Consider the following 21,078-nt stretch of genomic DNA (forward strand, 5'->3'; position numbering starts at 1 on the left):
TGTAAATAAGTTTTAAAACATATATTACACAGAAACTGCCTTCATTTTGTAGGAAACAGATTTTCTCTGAAGGCTAGTTCCACTGTAAGTATAAAAGGGCTTTAAAAATTATTCACAGTTGCCAATTTATTATCCTGAATGTCCTTGGCTAAAGACACCTGAGCTTTTAAAAAGTCAACAATCTGGATTCTAAAAGGTATTAGAATAAAATTTAATTTATCCACTATATTCCTATTCTCCAGCTTGAATATGTATTGCTAGGACTCAACAGTTGGGTTCCCATAGTCTCACCCCGTTCCTATGTAAATATTGTAGGCTTTCAGCTGCTTTTGATCTACCTTGATGCAAATACAGTCACCATTCTGTTCTGCTAAATGAATGCTCTCGTATCTTGAGCATCACAGACCCTTTTGAATCTGCCAAACAAGCTGGAATCATTTTGATCTTTTGTGTGTTGCATGCATATTGTGCTGCTGTTGCTGTGAAATAATCTCATAAGGGGCAATGATATTAGAGAATTAACTATTCTATTAAGAGTCTTGTGTTAAAGGACAAAAAAAAATGGACCTCCAATCTATTTTACTGTGGGAGATCTAATAGAGGAAAGATGGCATTTTCTGACAAAAGCTACTTACACTGGGAATACAAACATTATACATTTTTCACTGCAGTCTAGTCACCAAACCTGCATCAAAAAATTATTAATCTGTAAATTTCAAGTTTCAGATTCAAATTGCTTTGAATTGGAGGACATACAGATTTGATCTCTCTCAGTAGCACTTCTTCACAGCATGTTCTAATAAATTTTGTTTTAAAAGCTGAACTGGATAATTCTTCTGACCTTCATGCATGACTCTCTCAAGCTGCTTCCCCTGCTCTGTGGTGATTCACCCTTGCTACTGCAGCCCCTAGTCAGTGCAACACACTAGGCCTTCTCTAAGGAAAAGCTTTAATTAATAGTGGAAGAGAGAGATTGCAAGGAAGGGAGAGGTGAGAATTAACAAAATTAAAATTGGGAGTTCTGTAAAGCCATATACATTGATCTGACAAAGGCCCACCACCACTACCCAGGGGGGTCAGCACAATGTAAAACCCCTGAATCTATGACTGGCAATCCACGCACAGACTCCTGGAACTATAACATTGTCATCTCCAACACCACCAGTTGGGGGAATCTAATTCCAGCTGCTTTCCTTCCACAAGGGATCAGTGCTGTGTTGACATTTCCAGGACTACTCATCCTTTTGGTAGAGAGAGATCTCCCAGGCATAGCTGTGTGTACTGAGCCTGTGGCTGAGGATGTCTGCATAGGGAGGGGCATATAGGTTTTTCCAAAATGTACAAGTGCATTAAAAGTAGTTGAAGGAGAAAACAGGTGAGAAGCCTGCTAACAGCTAATGCTTACATTTAGAAACTAGCAAATACAATCAGGAACATCACAATCTGACACTGTGCTTGTTTCATAATTAAAGACAAGTAATTTATCCACAGAAAGAAGATGGAAAAAGGCAAATTAAAATTGAGAGAATAATATTGCAGAACTATTTCTTCTAGGTGAGTTTACTCTAAATTTAATGCAAAGCATATTTGTGAAGCACAATTCAAAGATTTTTCCCCCCACATGTCTATCTTCCAGAAAGCTCAACTTTGATGAACCTAAGTCCAATTCCTTAGGGCCAAGTTGTTGCATAAGTCTTCTCCCTGCCCCCCATCCCCCCAAAGACACTTCCAGAAAATTGGAATCTTGAAGGGAAAAGTGAAAGGGGGAACGGCTGCTCCACAAATAACCAATAGGGAAAGAGTTAGGCAACTATTCTTATAGGTCCTCTGATCATACTTCTAGTTTCCTGTGTGTTCTCTTTTTGTGGCGGGGTGGAGAGAACCCAGTGAGGAAAAGAAGCATGGAACTGCACTTAATGAGTACTTTATGTTCCACCCTCCCCAATCTGCCTCTCAAGCTGCGAATTGTATCCCAGCTTTTTCAAAGCAGTGTCTGAAGTAGTACACCCATTTTGTGTAGCTTACACATAATTTCCTGCTCCCATGAACATGTCTATTGTGAGGATGATTAAGTAGGGCAACATTTCTGCATTTTTGTCACCCTTTATTGACACTCTGCCTCCCCATCAACAAAACTCCTTTTTCTTTCCAGCTTCTGTCAGATACTGGAAGTAATCCACACTGGTAAGAAGTGCCTGAGGCAAGGAACTTCAGCAATATAAGGCAGGCATCCCCAAACTGCGGCCCTCCAGATGTTTTGGCCTACAACTACCATGATCCTTACCTAACAGGACCAGTGGTCGGGGAAGATGGGAATTGTAGTCCAAAACATCTGGAGGGCCAAAGTTTGGGGGTGCCTGATATAAGGCAATGAAGGTTCCTTCAGTACCCCTCAGCTGCACATCCCTTTTGAAGTTAAAGTTAGACAATCCCTCCTTCTCCTTGCTGCCATCATATTTTATTTGGTCCTCAGTATTCCAAGCAAGCCCTCCACATACAGTGTTAGGAACATACTATCACAGATACTACAACAAAAATCAAGTGGAAGAGGTGCAGTCTTGAAATATGTGTGTGGAATCAGGAAGGCATACAGCATGGATGACTTCAACTGCCTTCAAAGGAGCATTTCCTTCCCTGATTTTGTTCTATGTTTTCTTCAATTGACCATGATCGGGGGGGGGGGAATAAATTACAGCTGCATATAGGACTTCCCAATTTATATTCTCTCTTTTTGTACAATACCGTTTACAGAAGAATCAGTGGAGGGCTGAGGGAGAGAGCCACAGAGAGGTGTGGGAGAAAGGGACTCGATTAGGGATGGGAATCTGTGTTTCTCCAATGTTGCTGGAATACAGCTCCCATAAACCCTGCCTACTGACCATGCCAGCTGAGGTTGATGAGAATTGTAGTCCAACAGTTTCCCTATCCTTGGACAAGACAGATGAAGGAACTTCGAGAGATATGGTCAAAGAGCTGAAACAGGAATATGCCCAAAGGAATTATTTGCATTAGTTAGCCAATAAAACAACAAACTTGGGGGGTAGGGGTGGAACCTCAGGCATAACGCCTATTGACTTCCAGGGGAGGATCATGGCAAATTAAGCATCTTTTGTCGGCAAGCTGCTGATGGAGAGGATTACATCTGATTTATGATAGCCAGACATAAGTCTTGGCTATCAAATTCACTTTAGAGAAAAGAGTTAGCACGGAAATAACTTCTGATGCTCTGGAAAGGCAGTTTTCTGTGTCAAGAGACCAAGAAACTGTCAGCTCCTGGAAACAGAGTTAAGCAACTTGTGAGCTGAGGAATCAACATCTCACCCAAAACCCATGAGATGGGCATGGGATCTGCAAAAGGTTTCCTTTCTTAATTATTTCTGAGAGAGTTATAATTTATAACTGATAGAGATGTATCTGTCTGCCAATGGAAATTTAAATTTGGGGCATGAGCTGCTTTCTGACTTCAATAAGAAGGGAAGTCAATTGTAAAAGGGCTGAAAGCAGAAAAAGGGCCTGCTTTAATGGTTTGAGTCAAAGTTTTAAATGAACAGAAGAGTTCTGTATGCTGTGATTTTTTTTCTTGATGAAAATGTTGCTTAGAAATCAAAAGTATCTCTGCCACTTGATAATTCCTCCATAGGAAAGGAATGTGTTTATTCTAATAAGAGATAAGACTGTTAAAATCTTAAGGTGGAGACAGGTGATGTAATGAGACTGAATTATTAATAAGATCAAAAACAATCAGTATGGCAAATATACCTTTGGACATTCTGCTGACTGTTAGCATCCTTTAGCAAATGTTTGATGAGCAAATAAAATTGATTAGAGCTAAGAATGATTAAATGGAAAATGGAATGAGGAATGAAAGTAAACCAGAGATGAATGAAATGGAAAGCAAAATCACACAGACACAGAGACTTTGGAGAAGAGTATGGATAAAAGATTGGCAGATCAGGAGGGTGAAATAGTCATGTTGGAGGAAACAGATGGTGAAATGGAAAAGTCCTTCACACAGGTGTTTGGAGGAATGAAACAGCCAAATGGTGGGGTTGTGATTCTGGAGGAGTAGAATGAGCCCTGGATGGAGAGATGAAGATGTGGAGAGACATCTTGATTTGGCATTGATACCGGTAGAGCTGAGTACGATTTGGAGTGAACTCAGAGGGGGAAAGAATGAAAAAAGAATGGAAGAAACATAAATGGAAGAGATAATTTTTTAGATAAGGATGGAAAACCATGGTAAACACAACAGGAAATGGGAATGGAAGATACAGAACTGGGTGCAAATTAATGGATACATAACGAGAAAAAAACTATGGAATATTATTTTAATATATGAGCACAGTGAGACTCTTACATGGACGAAATAAGAAAGATTATTGTTTAGTATGGAGGAATGGTTGTTGAAGTTATTGTAGGCAAAGTTGATATGTTGGATTAGAGAGAAACCATTGCTGACATTTGTTATACTAATAATAATTAGAGAACCACTTTTGTGTGAAAAGGAAAATGAACAAATTTGAGACATCTGGGCCTGGAGACGGAAATTATTGCTTAACAGACAGCAGAATAGTTGGATGTTATCCCAGAGTGAATGTTTTGAATAATTTATTTTATGTAGCTAACAGACAGAATACATCCTTTTATTTATCTTTCTTCTTTTCTTTTCTTTTTTAGTCTCCTCCCTTGGGGACCAAGGATTATACTCATATGAAGATGATGGTTAGTTCGTGGAAGGACCCTGAGTGAGAGGCAAGGAAGAGAAGATATCAGGTGAGAGCTGGGAGGGTCCACTACTTTCTGTGAGTGACAAGGGTTAAGAGCTACCTTTGGGGGTAGGTTCTGTGTTTTCTTCTCTCTTTCCTTCTCTGTTTCTGTTTTTTATTTAGATGAGTTTATTTTATCGTATTGTATTACGAAAAAGCTATCATAAAATCGTATTTAAAAAATCGTATTTAAATGCCTAATGGGCATCATATATAAAATTAAACACAATATTTCAATAGGCACACTCCTAAGTTTTGTGATATATCCATGCACAAAATACTCCTTCCCCTATCCAAACAATTACAATAGGGAAGAATGAAATAAAGTGCTACCATGATTGTACTGAACAATTTACATCTGGTTTAAAAAGAGACTAAGAATTAAAGCTGTTGAAATTTAGCAAAGAAAGAGTGACCCCCAATGGCCATTATGGTTGTCTGCAAAGAATGAGCCAAGGCACTTATTAGAGGCACATTCATTGCATAGATGTCTTAAACATTACAATTTGAAGTCATTAACACAAACAACCATCACTGATAACCAGTGATTTAGTCAAGTGAAAAACGTTTTTTAAATTAGCTTCTGTTTAAGGAGTAAATTTGAAATCCAACTTAATGGCTTACTTCTGGAATCCAACTTAAAGTCAACAGTGGACATTATTTTACAAGTGGAATATATCAGCATTTGGGTCCCTAATTTAGCTTTAACCATCAAATGTTGCAAAGCAAAGTAGCCAAAAGAAAAAGGCATTGCATCTAGCCTAAAACTGCAACAATAGAATGCTACTGACCTCCACTAGCTGACTATATTGCTACAGAATTACAAAATGCCACACACATTGCACGGCAGCCATGGGTTTAGAGATTAAAACGCTAATAATACCCATTCTGCAAAAGAATTATTTTGATTCCTTTGAGAATATATAATCCGTCAATTAACAAATTCTCACCTCAGTTTAAATGTATTTGTATCAAGCTGCAGAAATCTTGTGAGAAAGTGATTTTAAGCTAGGATACAAGGGGTAATATTTGCTGGAGAAGAGGAAGCCGTGGCAGTGGCATGCACCTCCAAACAAAAGGGAACAAGTGGCCTTCAGTCGGAGAGCAGCTTCCTATTAAGACTCACTCCTTCGTACATTATGCCTTTCATCCCCACTCAACCACAAAATGATTTTGCTGTAGGACACACAATGGTGGAAAAAGATTTACATTGAAAGAATCTTTAATAATAAACTGTTGCAGGCCTGCCTACTTCCCCCATGATTTATAATACAATAAACATTGGATTCTATTAAGTCTCATGCACCGAAGTTGCACTGAAAAAAGAAAAGCGAATATGAAAGCACTCAATTCTTCCCATCTCCAGTGCCATAATAGTGAGATGAGCATGGATAAATGTGCTAAGAGTATCTCTTTGCATCTTTTATAGCTTGTGTGTATTAATCTGTAAAGCTTATTAAGAAAGTCATTGCTATGCAAAGCAGCACCCAATCTCTTTCTCCTGCTTTTCAACAGAGTGCAGTGTTTAGCCAATAGGGCTCGCCCGCTGCCCCTCATTCTGCATTCATAACATGCAACATTTGCACAATGTATCTCTCAAAGACTACTGAATAGAAAGCCTTAATACTCATGTAAACAACTGCAAACCAATTACTTAATGAATCAGGCCCACGCATAATGAGGTGCCAGACAAAGAGCTATAAATGCATTTTTGCGCCCAAGCCTCTGCTTTAAAGTAAAATCCCTCAGCTGTAGTTTGGGCTTAACTAGCACATCACAATTATTGTCTGTAGGACATCAGAGGAAACCTTTTTTATTATTATTTAGGTCCATCAGGGTATTTTTCGAGGCCACTCATCAGCTCAGTGACTAAAAACTGCGAAAGGGGTGGGGGTGGGGAAGTACCACAGTGGTACTAGACTGTTATGTTTATTTTCAAGTACTGAGTTTCGAGACCACTTGTAAAAGCAATAAAGCGCAAGAAGTGAGTACAATAAGTGGAATCCTTAGACATCAGCCTCTAAGAAATTTCATTGTGTCCCAACTGCAAATAAGCACCTGAGCAATTTCCCATTCTTTTACACTTTATTCCTACATTGTGTTTGTAAACATATTTCTAAGACAGATGTCAAGTGTGAAGCTATAAGTGTTACTAACTGATTGGGTTTTGAAAAGTATTTTATGGCCAAGTTATTGAGGAGGCTAAAATGCACACTATTCTTAAAAAACAAACAAAAAACCTAATAATTCATACTGTACTAGAAATAGTATTTTCTCCTGAGATCAAAGATATAAAATCATATGATGCCATAAATGCTTCCCAAAAATCTTTCTGCCATGCACACAAATTTACAGAAATAACATTGATACTCCGGAATCTGCATTGTATGGGCAGCATTTCAGAAATGCTAGAAACTGCTGACACATATTATAATGCAAAACATCCCTTCTTGAAAACGTTCCTGTTGTTTACACATTTGCTTTTTCTTTCTACACAAGAAATAACAATTGAAAACTATTTTAATTTTCTGGGCAACAAATATTACTTTTGCAGAATATCATTACCTCAAATAACAATTACTTTAGGAAAAGAAAATGTTAACAAATATACCTCAACAAATATATTTTAAAGATACTACTTTCCAACCCCCAACTCCTGAAAATCAGACATAAAATACATTTTCTATTACATTTTGTAATGTATTATAATGCTATTTATACATTATACTGGCCAGTTACTTTTGCTCCAAGGCCAGTTCTTCTCAATGAGAAATTCTAAGAACCTTAAAAGATAAAACAAAATATATCTTCAAGAATATTTTAAAGCAGTGAAAAGCATTCTCCCCCTGTGTGTGCAAACATACACATATATATCAGGTATTGTAAAGGGGTGTTTCCAAGAAGGGAGAAACAAAGAGAACCAAGCAATGGAAGTGTTTTAACAAATAATTATGTAACAATCTAAAGCCAATGTAAAATTCCACAATTGTTTACCATGCTTCATTTGCTCTTATTGCTTGATTGCTAGTCATTTGATTCATGCTAACAGAAAAAGTAACAAAACATTACTTAAAGCATAGCTGTCAAGTTTTCCCTTTTCTCGCGAGGAAGCCTATTCAGCATAAGGGAATTTCCCTTAAAAAAGGGAGAACTTGACAGCTATGTTAAAGAATAGAAAAAAACAAGGACATTAATTTAAATGTTCTCAATTTGGAAATACAAAAGAAGAAAGTAACAAATAATCTAGTATCAAATACTTCTTTTACAAAGATGCAAAAATATGTATTGAACTGAAGCTCATTTACATCTCAACTACACCCAGAAGATGACACACCACTTTATTTCTTCAAGACTTTGTTTTACGTCTGCCCTTTTCCTGACAACTTCCATTGTTTGGTCTCTAAGTAGTCCTACTGAGAGCAGCTGTACACGCTAATTTGTGGTTCACTGAGATGTCAATTGAGTCTTAAAATGAGAAAACAACAGCTGCAAAACAATACCTGGCTTTAATGCAAATATTTTGTAAGGTATACAATTTTTTAAGTTGTTGTAGTGAAACACAAATCTGAACCATAGGCCATCCATCAAAATATTATTGCCAGTGCTTCATTAACTTTCTAGAGGCATTTTATCACTAGGCTGAAACTATTCAGGAAGGAAAGCTTTTAATGACTTTACCTTGACAAAGGGCTTCTTCTTTCCAGAGATGAAACACTGGGTTCTGAACTGGTTCCATTGCTTTTCTGTTCCTTTAAACTACTGCTGTCAATATTCAAAGCTATAAGGGAGATAGATACCAAAAACCTTTAATTAGTTGCTAGCTAAATTAAATTAAGAGTAGCCGCACACAGTAACTTCTGACCTGCAGAAGCTAGTGGAAACAGATACTATATAGGCAACAGAAGGAAATGTATTTTGCGTTATATATTTTGCAAAATATGGTAAGTAATAATCTTCCATGAACAACAAAAACATCTCTTTCATCAACTCATATCTTGAAACACCTTATAGGACATTTTTGGCTTTAGTTCCATCAAATTATTGGAACAAAACTACTGTATCACAGTTTCAAACATCTGACAAGTTATACTGCCCTTGTATTTTATGCTTCCTGTCCTGTTCAGTGTGGTTTGCTCTATCCATACTGTTTGTAGTTCACAATTGTCTCCACCTCCTGGTCTTAATATGAACTTTTTTTAAAAAAAACAATTCTGTGAATTTCTCAAGCTCACAGTCACTCTCTTTAAAATAACTTTCAGGTGACAAGGCTAGGCACAAATATGCTACTAATCTGGGCTGTTAGTGTGGCATGTGAAAATGCAGTCATTTGCTGAACTACAACTCCCATCACTGACCATTGAGTCCAACAACATCTGGAAGGCCAAAGGTTTCTCATTCCTATCTGGATCAGCACACAGGCAACAAGTGTTTTGGCCATCCTGAACCTGTTTCTGGATATAATTTTCCTTTTGGGAATAATAATAGCATTTATATGGAATTTTTCATACAGCAGACAGATAATTAGGGGCCATCATGATGTTGTCGTTCCAACTATTGTAATATTAAACACTATCAAGCATCCATTGAGAAGACACCTGAAGATCATAAACCTAGGCAAATATCCCAGGAAGCAAGTCCCACTCTACTCACTATGGAACAAACATTCAGAGAATCAGTTTACAGTAAACAAAATTTACCAAAAAAATCAAAAAAACCACACACACACACACAAATCAAAATACAAATTAATGGAACAATGGGTTGGATCCAGAGTTGCAGTGAGTGGGAGTCCATGAACTCCATGGGTGGAAGCAGGTTTTCCAGATTCATCTTCTCCCTCACCCTGCAGTCTCTACAAACCTCCTCTGGGGGTTGGGGTTGGGAGACCCTTCAAAACAGAGTGGGAAGTGGTGTTGCAGTGTTAAATGTCAAGAATGGGAGCCTCCAAAGGATCAAACTCATTTCCATTCATAGAAGGACTCTTCCATTCATGAACTGGCAAGTCTAGATCCAACCCAATGGACAGAATATATTTAAAATACTTCTTTTTCCACCCTTTTATTGTCTTGGTCCAATGCAAACATCTATGCTCACATGAAAGTCTAGCTTTGCTTGTTCCATACAACACAGCACAGCACATGCACACACACACGCGCACACACACAGTATACATAAAATCATGTATGGAATGAATTCATTTGTCATTGTCTGCTTGAGACCTTGAGATCCATTTCCAGGTTGATAAATACTGATCTAGATGAACCAGCTGGACTGATTCAGTATAGGGCAGCTTCACAGGTTTATCTCAATTTCTTCCCCACCTTTTTCCAAGGGCTCAAACAGTTAAGAAGAGTTTAAGGCTGCAATCCTAAATACAATTGTTAAGGTGACAACTGTGTGGAACTTACTTCTGATTCAACAAGCATAGGATTGAGCTTCATAAAAAAAACCTACAAGACCAAAAGTACAGCCAAATAACGGTATATATAATGGATGATACCCTACATTAGTGAGCAAACCCACTGCCATCCATTGTAGAAAGGTGGGGCCTGCCTTCATGGGCGTAGCCAGGATTTATTGGGGGGGCAGGCCCAAGTTATCTGTGACGCAATTGATCAGTTAGTTAAGTATTTCTATTGTTTTACTTGATGGGGGGACAGCGGCCTCCCCTGCCCCGCCCTGGCTACGCCCATGCCTGCCTTGAACAAATTCTCATCCTCTTCCGAAGGCTGGTCTCAAGGAAGCTATCAGAAGTAGGTCAGCAATAACTCACAAGGTGTCACTGAAGTTAACTCTTTATTCAAAGAAGCAAAACAGCTCAGGTCCAGTGAGCACAGCAACTTGTTCAGTAGATCTTGCCTCAATGAGGCTAAAGGTCCCCACCTTCCCACCACTCTCTAAGGCTCCTCCTCCCTTGGTTCCTTCCCAGGCAACCATAGGCGCCTTCATCTTGCCTGTCTTTCCTCTGCCCTCTTCATACCTCTTTGGGTTCTGGGAGACCGGGAGCTGGCTGCAGCAGGACAGAAAGGCTTCTTCAGCAGCCTGCCTCATTGCTGCCTCTTGCCCCCTCCTCTCCAGTCTCTGCTTCTGCCTGTGATTCTTGACTGCTCATTGCCAGAAATTCTTCCTGCTCACTAATTCCTGTTACCTCTTCAGCTTCCAACACCTCCTCCTCCCAGTCTGCTCCCTCTTCTCCCTCTGATCACTCACCATCATCCCACCACCTCTCCCCTGGCTCTGAGCCTTCTTCCCCTGGGGGTTTCCTAGCTGATGCCTCCCACCACTCCTCTGCATCCAGCCAGTCCATAACAGCTGGGCTTGCTTATACATATTCTGGGCTCAGCCAGGCAGAATTAGAAGCATAAGCTCTGGTGCAAGTGTCCTTGGTTTGGCCTGGTTTACATGCCACGTTAAACCACAGTTTAAAATGCACAAGCGCTTTTGCTTCCCCCTGCTCCTGACTGTGCCACATGGAGGAAGGCATAAGGCAGCAACAAGCCAGACCAGGGGTCAGCAAACTTTTTCACTGTCCCTCAGACCTGGGGGGGGGGGAGACTATATTTTGAAGGGGGGGGAATGAATGAATTCCTATGCCCCACAAATAACCCAGAGATGCATTTTAAATAAAATGACACGTTCTACTCATGTAAAAACACACTGATTCCCGGACCATCCGTGGGCCGGATTTAGAAGGCAATTGGGCCAGATCCAGCCCTCGGGCCTTAGTTTGCCTACGCATAAGCCAGACCTTGTCACTACGTGGGAAACCACAAGCCATAACCAATGTTCCTTATGGCTTTCTGCTCCTGGTTTGGCTGGAAAGAAACAAATCGGGTCCTGTATGACCCTGGGTTCGCACATAACAATAAATCAGATTCAGGCTTGTTCCTAACTTTATTCTCCTGTGCTACACAACCAGAGACAGAGAAGGAGCAGGGCACTCATGCTTCAAATGTGGTTTAATATTACTTGTGAACCAACTAAATAACTGAATAAGAGGTCTAGAGAATGGAATTTGGTCTTGCAAATAAAAAACTGCAACTGTTAGCCATCAGAACACCTCTAAACCTAGTCTCAGAAGCCCAAGGCTCTCCTGTTGCTCTAACTTGATAAGCAGGGAGGCAGCCCCAAATATGTTTCTTCTTTCATACTGAAATGTGTCCCTCATGCCTTCAGATGCCTCTCATCCTTGGCATGGATCAGTTATTGAGCTGCCAATACCGGTATATATAATGGCATGGTGAGGACTGGGGTGCTTAATGTGGAACTCAGGCAATGACTGGTTTTAGTTGTTTAACGCTGCAGTTTCATTAGTACTAGAATTTGCAGTTGAACAAGATTAATGTTCAGGGGTGGTGCATCTCATTTCGCTGCTTGAGAGTAAACAGGAAGTGCAACCTTGCCCTCCCACCACCACCTACCTGTTCCTGCAACCAATGCCTGCCTTGCCAAATCTGCTGCTGGCAGAGACGCCACCAACAGTGCCTATTTCAGGCATGTTCATGCCAATTTTGGGCGAGAGCTTGCTCAAATTTGTGTGAGATCCTGTACGCTGCACAAGATCTCACACAATTTCAGGTGAGATCTTGACCCAAATGGATGTGATCTTGCTAAAAAATTGGCACCGCAGGCAGAAGTGGCAAGGCACCCATGGGTGTGCCATCTGCAGGGCTTCTGTCACCTGAGGCAGCAGCCTCACCCTGCCTAATGACTGGGCCAGCTCTGCTAACGTCATAGCAATGAGACGATTCAGCTTATAATATCATAGTCATATGGATGGAAGAGATTTCATAAGAGGGGGTTTCGTGGAGATCTGATGAGGGTGGAAGGAGGAGCTCCATGTATCGCTCTGATTCACTCCCTCAGCAAAGGAGGTTTGGGTTGTTCTGCCACTATGATGTCTTACTGCTTATTTTAGTATGCTGCTCTAGGAACCTTTTGGCTAAAAAGGGGGTTAAAGTGCTTCAAATCAATGCAAGAACATAAGCCCAAGTGCCATAAAGTGTTTGAGTAGAAACTTTAGGACTACAATTTAGTCAAAGCTAAAGCCCCATTGATTTCAGTGGTGACAGCTACGGTAACTACATGCTTAGCTCCACTGGAATTGGGGGATCTAAAAATGCTGAACTTAGGCTAAATTCTGCCCCAGTTCAACAATATATTCTGAAGATAAGAAAAATAATTCTCAAAGAGTTACCTCATTCATCCAAGGGCAAATAATGTCTCTAGAACATATAGTACAGCGTCCAAAATAACCCTATGGTACTAAGGGCTACATCTGAACATAGATTTTATTTCACTGAACCTAACATCTGAACCACTGTTACCTATCTGAACAGACTCAAATGTGTGTTTGTTTGCATATGGTCAGTTTAACTATCCCAGTGTCTGTAATGTTTTCACTATTTTAAATTCATTTTTATGCCAGTTTTCTAAAAGAAAGGCAACAAAGGAACTGCAAAAATGTTAATGCAACAGGTGTGCCCCTGAGTCAGCCAGACCTAGGACTCACTTTCAGCTCAACAAAGCACACTTTAAAAAGCTTATCTTTACAATCATCTAGATCTCCATCCCAGTTACTGCCTTGAGCAAATATTTCCCCAAACCCACTATGATCACTGATTTGACATATCTCATACAAGAAAGCATTTTATATCGTCCTAAACATTAATCATTGGGTTATGTGTTGCTTCACTAATGAATAGGAAAGTAAAGTTATATGTTACTTTTCTGGGCGAAATCATGCGATTATTCTTTGTACCATGCAGAGACAGCCAACCTCCAATCATTATTTGTATAGGCATTTGATGTTAAGCAATGCAAGCCTAGGTTCTACTGCTACAAATTAGTATTTCAATCATTTGAATGCTCATGATCAAGAAGTCTCCTTTAAAACAGAGTTAATCAGCCTGAGCTCCCATAGAGCTCTAAAGTCTAAACTTTGGAGTAAACAGTTTGAGAGCAAACTGCATAGTGAACCTTAAAATAGGCAGACTATAAAAGTGGAGAAACCATGCGTTTTGCACAAAGTTCCTCAAAGCCATCCATGCAGGATTTTAATGCTACTTATTAAAGATTCCTACAGTTGTTGTTTAGTCGTTTAGTCGTGTCCGACTCTTCATGACCCCATGGACCATAGCACGCCAGGCACTCCTGTCTTGCACTGCCTCCCGTAGTTTGGTCAAACTCATGTTGGTAGCTTCGAGAACACTGTCCAACCATCTCATCCTCTGTCGTCCCCTTCTCCTTGTGCCCTCCATCTTTCCCAACATCAGGGTCCTTTCTCTTCTCATGAGGTGGCCAAAGTATTGGAGCCTCAGCTTCACGATCTGTCCTTCCAGCGAGCACTCGGGGCTGATTTCCTTCAGAATGGATAGGTTTGATCTTCTTGCAGTCCATGGGACTCTCAAGAGTCTCCTCCAGCACCATAATTCAAAAGCATCAATTCTTCGGCGATCAGCCTTCTTTATGGTCCAGCTCTCACTTCCATACATCGCTACTGGGAAAACCATAGCTTTAACTATACGGACCTTTGTCAGCAAGGTGATGTCTCTGCTTTTTAAGATGTTACCTAGGTTTGTCATTGCTTTTCTCCCAAGAAGCAGGCGTCTTTTAGTTTTGTGACTGCTGTCACCATTCCTACAGTAGTTCTCTTTTTTAAAGGACATTTCTCTATCCAGAAGGTTGAAGTGTTTAGGAACCAGGGACATCTTGCCCATAGAGGCAAGTGGCACAGGGAACCAGGGTGCCAAGTTCGCGCCTAGTTCTGGAGGGCGCCTGGGAAGAGGCAGAGGCTGGGCAAGGCACCCTCAGCTGCCGCGCTGAAGAAGTGCCGCGCCCGGAGCCTCCGACTCTTCTGCGAAGGACGAGGAAGGAGGGGGCAAGCGGGAGCTATAGGGCAGCACCAGCCACCTCTGCAGGAAGAGAAGCACCGCAGACACCAGAGCCAGTCCTGCATTCACCTGGCGCTCTGCGCAAGGTGCAGTTGCTTGAACAAAGCGCGCGTGTTGTGCGTGCGTCCCCCAAGCAGCACATGGCTCTGGCTTTCAGGCTGGGGGGGGGGCGCCGGAGGGATCTCTGAACCACGGCGCTGGATAGTCTTAAGATGGCCCTGTTAGGAACAGTTGGCTGCATTGGTTTTCTTTTTTAAAAAAATAATTTTTATTAAAGATTTCTTAGTTCTCTACAGATCAGTTTTGTTCGTTGCAAGACATTAGTGTTGCATGCATTATAAAGCTGGAAAGAAAAAAGGGGGAGGGGGACTGGTGAGTGGGGTGGCAATGCTGCTATTCTTCTACTTAGTGTATGTGTGGGGTTTTGTGTCAGCATCACTTGTGTGGGTTCTCTTTCTGTTCGCTTGTTATATTTCCTTGGTGGTGAGAGAGGTTGGGTGTGGCCTAGCATTTGGTTGGTTGTCTTGGGTTGGCTGTAGTAAGATGTGTATGTGTGTGTGAGAGAGAGAGAGAGAGAGAGTGGGTGGATTTTTGGACCGGGCTGCATTGGTTTTCTGACCCAGTATTTCTGAATATTGCACTTTGTGGCATGTATGACAGATGAGCTTACTAATGTTTTATTATTCTGTCTCTTTTATAAGACAGAAACCAATATTTGTATATTATTTGATTGGTCATGATATGTATTTTAGTAGACGTTTTTATACCACCATCTTACAGCCCGATGTTCATCCAGCTGTACTTGGTAGTTTAGAATGTAAGCTAGTAAACACACTAATGCACAAGGAACAAATTCCAATCCTAGACACATACTTACCTGGCAGTAAGCCCAAGTTAATTAGGTGGGGCTTACTTCTAAGCAGACACAGGATTTGTGCCACATGAACTGCAGCAGTGTGTCATTTTCCTTTTTTAAACTCAGGATTATGACTTAAGATGTCAGCATTTATGTAAGACTATTAGAAGAAAAGAAAGAGGGAAATAGTGAAGCAGTAGATAGAAGGGATGGGCAAAGGTCGAGGGAAAGAGGGCAAATACCCCCAAGTAGTCATATGGAATTCCATTGGAATAATTAAGATGTTTAAATATTGTCAACTCAAAATGTATTCAGATCCTTAACAGACATATTCATATCTGTGCTCTGACCCATGTTTTATTAAGACTTCTTCATTAAGCATTAGTTGGGGCTGAAAGCTGTTCATTTAATTCACCCATTAGTGAACCAGGGGTGGGTGCAGTCTTATACTTCTAGTTATGTATAAGTTTCAGAATGAACTGGATCACCTTTACATATGCTCATTTCATAGAATTGTGGAGGGATTCTGAGAGTCCTGCCCCCTGCAATGCCGAAATCTCAACTAGATCATCCCTGACAGATGACCACCCAACTTCTGCTTTAAAACCTCCGAGGAAGGAGAGTCCACCTTCTCTCATGGGAGTCTTTTCCACTGTTGAACAGCTCTTAATATCTTCATAAATGTTTTGCAATGAATGGCTTGGGTCCAGGAAATTTAAAAGACTGCCTTCTCTCAATAAGACCATCACTAGAAGAAAGCTGGGCCAGGAAGCCTTAACATCATTACCACTCCCCAAGATTTCCCCTTGACTGCTACCAATGCCTCCTCCTCGGAGATTAGGGAGGCAGCTATGAATAATCTAGCCTGGTATATGAAGTTGCCTTATAGAGTCACAGCATTGACTGGCAGGAGCTCTCCAGGGTTTCAGACAGGAGAGTTTCTGAAATATATTTGGAGCTTTTGGATGCAAAGCATGTACTCGGTCACTAAGCTATAGGGACCTTCCTCTATATAAATTTAGGCTGTTGTGGTGTCTTGGTGCAGGGAGACCAGGAATAGCTGTGTGGGTTGGGTTAGGTTAATGCTGTTTTTGCATTTCATATGATTTTATTGTGAAACTGAATTTATGCTACAATTTGTTTATTGAAAACTTTTTTGTTTCTGTTATGTTGTGGGACAAATTGGTTTTTCATATAAGATGTTGCATTTTAGCTTTACTGTGAGTCACTCTGGGCATGGGCAACTGTGGGAAAGTTAGCTGCATGTTCATTTAAATATTTATAAACTGCTTCCCATAAAATGTTTCCAAAGCAGTATACAACAGGAATATATAAAAAAAAAATGTACATGCAGGTGATTCTTAACTTACACTAGGGTTATGTTCTGGGAATAGTGCCAAAGCCAAGATTGCATATAGTCCAGGGGTCCCCAGACTTACCGAGCGGCGGGCCGGTGCCCGCCGCGCCGCCCGCGCGGTGGGCCGGACGGCAGGGGAGTGCGCGCGCAGCGGGCCGGAGGGCGGGGGAGTGCGCGCCCGTGCGCATGCGCACACGCGCACGGGCGGAAAAAAATAGCCGAAAATCGCTTGTGCGCATGCGTATGGGCCTCCCCCGACCCGGAAGTGCACCAGAAATGACCTCTTCCGGGTCGGGAGAGGCCTGTACGCATGCGCACAAAGGATTTTCGGCGATTTTTTGCCGATTTTTTTGATTGTCGCTGCGCCGCGCGCCGTGAGAGCGGGCGGCGGCAGCGGGCGGCGGGGGTCGTCGCGGGCCGGATTGGAAGGCCGATTGGGCCGCATCCGGCCCGGGGGCCGTAGTTTGGGGACCCTGATATAGTCAATACACATTGGGTTCAATGGCAGGTGGGATTGTCAAAGTCTTTTTCCTTAGACGCACACCTCCTTTCTATTTTTCAATTTTTAGGCAAGTGCATAAACCTGAATGTGTAAGCTAAATGCACATCTGCTCTGAGTTGCCAGTCCACAACTATCTAAAAAATAGATCTTAAAAACATCAAATTATGCAGATTCCGTATAGTATGTAATATAAAATGGTTGAGTTAGTCTTGAAGGAAAAGTACTCAACAGCCACTAAATAACAAAAATGCTAGGCACTTGTCTAAATTCAATCTAGAGCTGATTCCACAAAGCTGCATCCATAACACTAAAAGCTGTCAAGCATAAAAAAATAAACTAACTCCAATACCAGCCTGCTCACTATGTAAGATCTGTTGCAAAGGCTCTTCTTTAGCTCCCAACAATCTCCCAGGCAAGATTAGATAGTGTGTATAAGAGAACTTTATATCTAGATAAAGAATTTCCTACCTCGGGAAATACATTTGGGTCCTTCTTTTTCTGTCTTCCATCATGACCAAGATTTTTATTATTCAGGAAGGCCATCCTGATTGTTTTAGCAGTTGTAGTCCTTGTTTTTATAATGCTTTTGTTGTTATTTCTGTACTGCTTTAGGATTCTGGTTTTTATATTTTTGTAAGCCACCTCATGAGAAGAGAAGACTCCCTGGAAAAGACCCTGATGTTGGGAAAGATGGAGGGCACAAGGAGAAGGGGACGACAGAGGATGAGATGGTTGGACAGTGTTCTCGAAGCTGCGAACATGAGTCTGACCAAACTGCGGGAGGCAGTGGAAGACAGGAGTGCCTGGCATGCTCTGGTCCATGGGGTCACAAAGACTAAACGACTCAACAACAACAACAAGGCCACCTCAAGCACTGTGCCCAGAGTGAAAGGATGGGATATTAATAATCTAATTTAAAATAATACAAAAATTAACATTTCATAATATAGATGCAACACCAAGCAAACTGGGATAGAACAACCAAAACAACACACATATTTAAATAAGCATAATGCAGAACAGGGAAGGGAAGGGAAAATCAGGCCCAGGGACCAAATGTGGCTCTTCAGGCCTCTCTGTCTGACCTATGGGACCTCCCCCAAGCTGCACCCACTCCTCACCCTCTTTCTCCAGACCACACCCTTCCCTGGGACTTACCCATACACCCCCTCAGTGTTTTTGCCTGGCTGGAATATATCCCTGAATTCTGATGACGACTCTGGCTTGAGAGGGTAGAGGATAGAGAGGGGTGTGCAAATATGTTTATAATTTAGCCTACTGTACAAAGGGCAAAACTTACATTCAGTGCTCTGCCCAATAGCTCCATCCACCACTGGCATGTGGCCCCATCCCACGGGATTGCCCATAAGAAAATATAACCCTTGGGCTGAAAAAATGTCCCCCCAGGAATCAAAAAGTAAAACAAAATATTATGCAGAAGAAAGCTATACATAGAATTAAAAAGATGAGAAATGGTTTATTCTGTACTAGTCACTGACATCAAAATTCTTCGCTTTCCAAAGTCTAGGTCTCTTCTAGCTACAGACCAGCCAAAGAATGTGCTAGGCTCTGCTATCATCTTCTGAAGGTTGATTTGTGAACACCATCTCTGCAAGAATCTGCAAGCCAAACATGCACCAAACCAAAGCAGGGACATATTAGCTAGCAGTGAATCTCATTTTCTTACCCCATGGTTCCCCTACTCCAGAGCATTCCAAACTTTTCATGTTAGTGATACATTGTTTAGACATGCATCATTTCATGACACAGTAATTCAGTTTTACTAGCAAACCACAAGTTAAACTAACCCCTTTCCAGCCTCAGGAGGAGTGTGGGGAGCGTTTGTGTGACACACTGTGTGGAAAGCTCTGCCCTATGCCGATTCCATCAAAATCTAGTTACAGTACACACATTTCATTCCAAAACAGTAAAGCACAGTTATTGGACACTAGGTGGTGCTGCAGTTGAAGTGGATGCAAGCTTCTTGGCTTCCTAAAACAATCTAAAGGAAATCCCTACTCATCACCCCCTTAAAAGCTACACTCAACTACCAGAAGCCCAGCATCCTATTCTTGTTAACATCTAAAATGCTCAAATACCATAAGGTCTCCATTAACACTATAGCCCCCCCCCCAAGATAATGACAAGCAACCTACGTTTCCAGCAAATTCTTGTGCTAGAAGACGAACAGAGTCAAACCTAAAGCTCTATCCACACGGCAATAAGCTATGTAGCCTGCACATTTGGACACATACAGACAAATAATGCCTTGTGATCCACGTTAACCCTCTCCAGCCTCTGAAGTTTAAAATCACTAGCACAGATCAGAATTGGAGCTTTACCAATAATAAGCATGCACGGAAAAGAATTAAACCACTTCTTAACCACACTGATTTCAAGTACTATGTTGCCTGGGAGGAGATGAAGAGAAGGGTATCATTAAGGGGCAACTGGTCTGCATTAAGTGATTGCTCCCTTAAATGGCAGGAGAAATATCAAGCCATCAGATCTTTCAAATACTTTACATTGCAAAAGACAACTTAAGCCACCTTGCTGAATAATAATCAAATGGTACACAGAGATGAAAAATCCTACTTTCCCTACGTGGAAAATAATTTGAAAACATGCACTTAATGATGTCAGTGCACATTCAAGAGTGGCAGACTCTCACTTCCCTAAAAAGCCTCCTTGAAGGTCAGGAGCCTTCCACCCTATGACACAAGAGAGGGGGACACTGGAAAGTAAAGTCAATCTTGGTCTCGGTCTTTGTTTCACTCTCTCTCTCTCTCTCTCACACACACACACACACGTACCTACACGCATATGTAGATATGTACACACAGAAGCACTTTGCACACATGAACCTCCCTGGATCCTAGTCTATGTTGGGAATATGGTATGAAAGGTAAAGGGGCCCCTGACCATCAGGTCCAGTCGTGTCTGACTGGGGTTGCGGCGCTCATCTTGCTCTATAGGCCGAGGGAGCCGGGAGATGGCCAGCATGACAAAGCTGCTTCTGGCGAACCAGAGCAGTGCACGGAAACGCCGTTTACCTTCCCGCCAGAGGGGTACCTATTTATCTACTTGCATTTTGATGTGCTTTCGAGCTGCTAGGTGGGCAGGAGCTGGGACCGAGCAACGGGAGCTCACCCCGTCGTAGGGATTCGAACCGCCGACCTTCTGATCAGCAAGCCCTAGACTCTGTGGGTTAACCCACAGCGCCACCTGGGTCCCACATGGTATGAAAACAAAGCTTTTAATATCCCAAATTTTTATTTCAACATGCAAGTTTTTCTATTGTTGCACGTAAGTTTAGATTCCCTAATTTAAAATCTTATCATCATTATGAAATCAAGATTATGAAAAATGAGAACTCTATTGTGTGGTTAACTGAAAATTGCCCTTTCATCCTTTTTCAATATTGCTGTAAGATCTAATCTCAAAAAAGAGGAATGACAATATATCAAACTTAAGCACACCATTCTCTTCTCAGTTCCTGTTATCTCAAATCTCCTAAACTCCAAGTATTCATTCAAATAGCTGTTTCCACAAGACACTTAAATCAGTTTTTGCATGCCCAGCACCTATAATTCAGAAGAAATGTAGTCTACACCACAATATAGAAGTGGCTTGCCAGGTGACCATCTTCCTGGCAGGTGAGTCACTGTTGCTTACCAAGAGGACGAAGATGAGAGGAAGCAATG

General features: G+C 41.4%; 1 protein-coding gene across 16 annotated transcripts in view; it reads right to left on the reverse strand.

The window, feature by feature from the left end:
• KIZ (kizuna centrosomal protein) overlaps positions 1-21,078 on the reverse strand; it is a 64,411-nt gene that overhangs the window by 2,848 nt on the left and 40,485 nt on the right. For all 16 annotated transcript variants that reach the window (XM_088674983.1, XM_088674981.1, XM_088674979.1 and 13 more), the window contains one exon: positions 8,445-8,544. In XM_088674983.1, coding sequence (XP_088531109.1) covers positions 8,445-8,544 — 100 coding nt within the window. The remainder of the gene's footprint in view (positions 1-8,444; positions 8,545-21,078) is intronic.

The sequence above is a fragment of the Zootoca vivipara genome, chromosome 8 (assembly GCF_965207765.1).
Source record: "Zootoca vivipara chromosome 8, rZooViv2.hap1.1, whole genome shotgun sequence".
Classification (NCBI taxonomy): domain Eukaryota; kingdom Metazoa; phylum Chordata; class Lepidosauria; order Squamata; family Lacertidae; genus Zootoca; species Zootoca vivipara.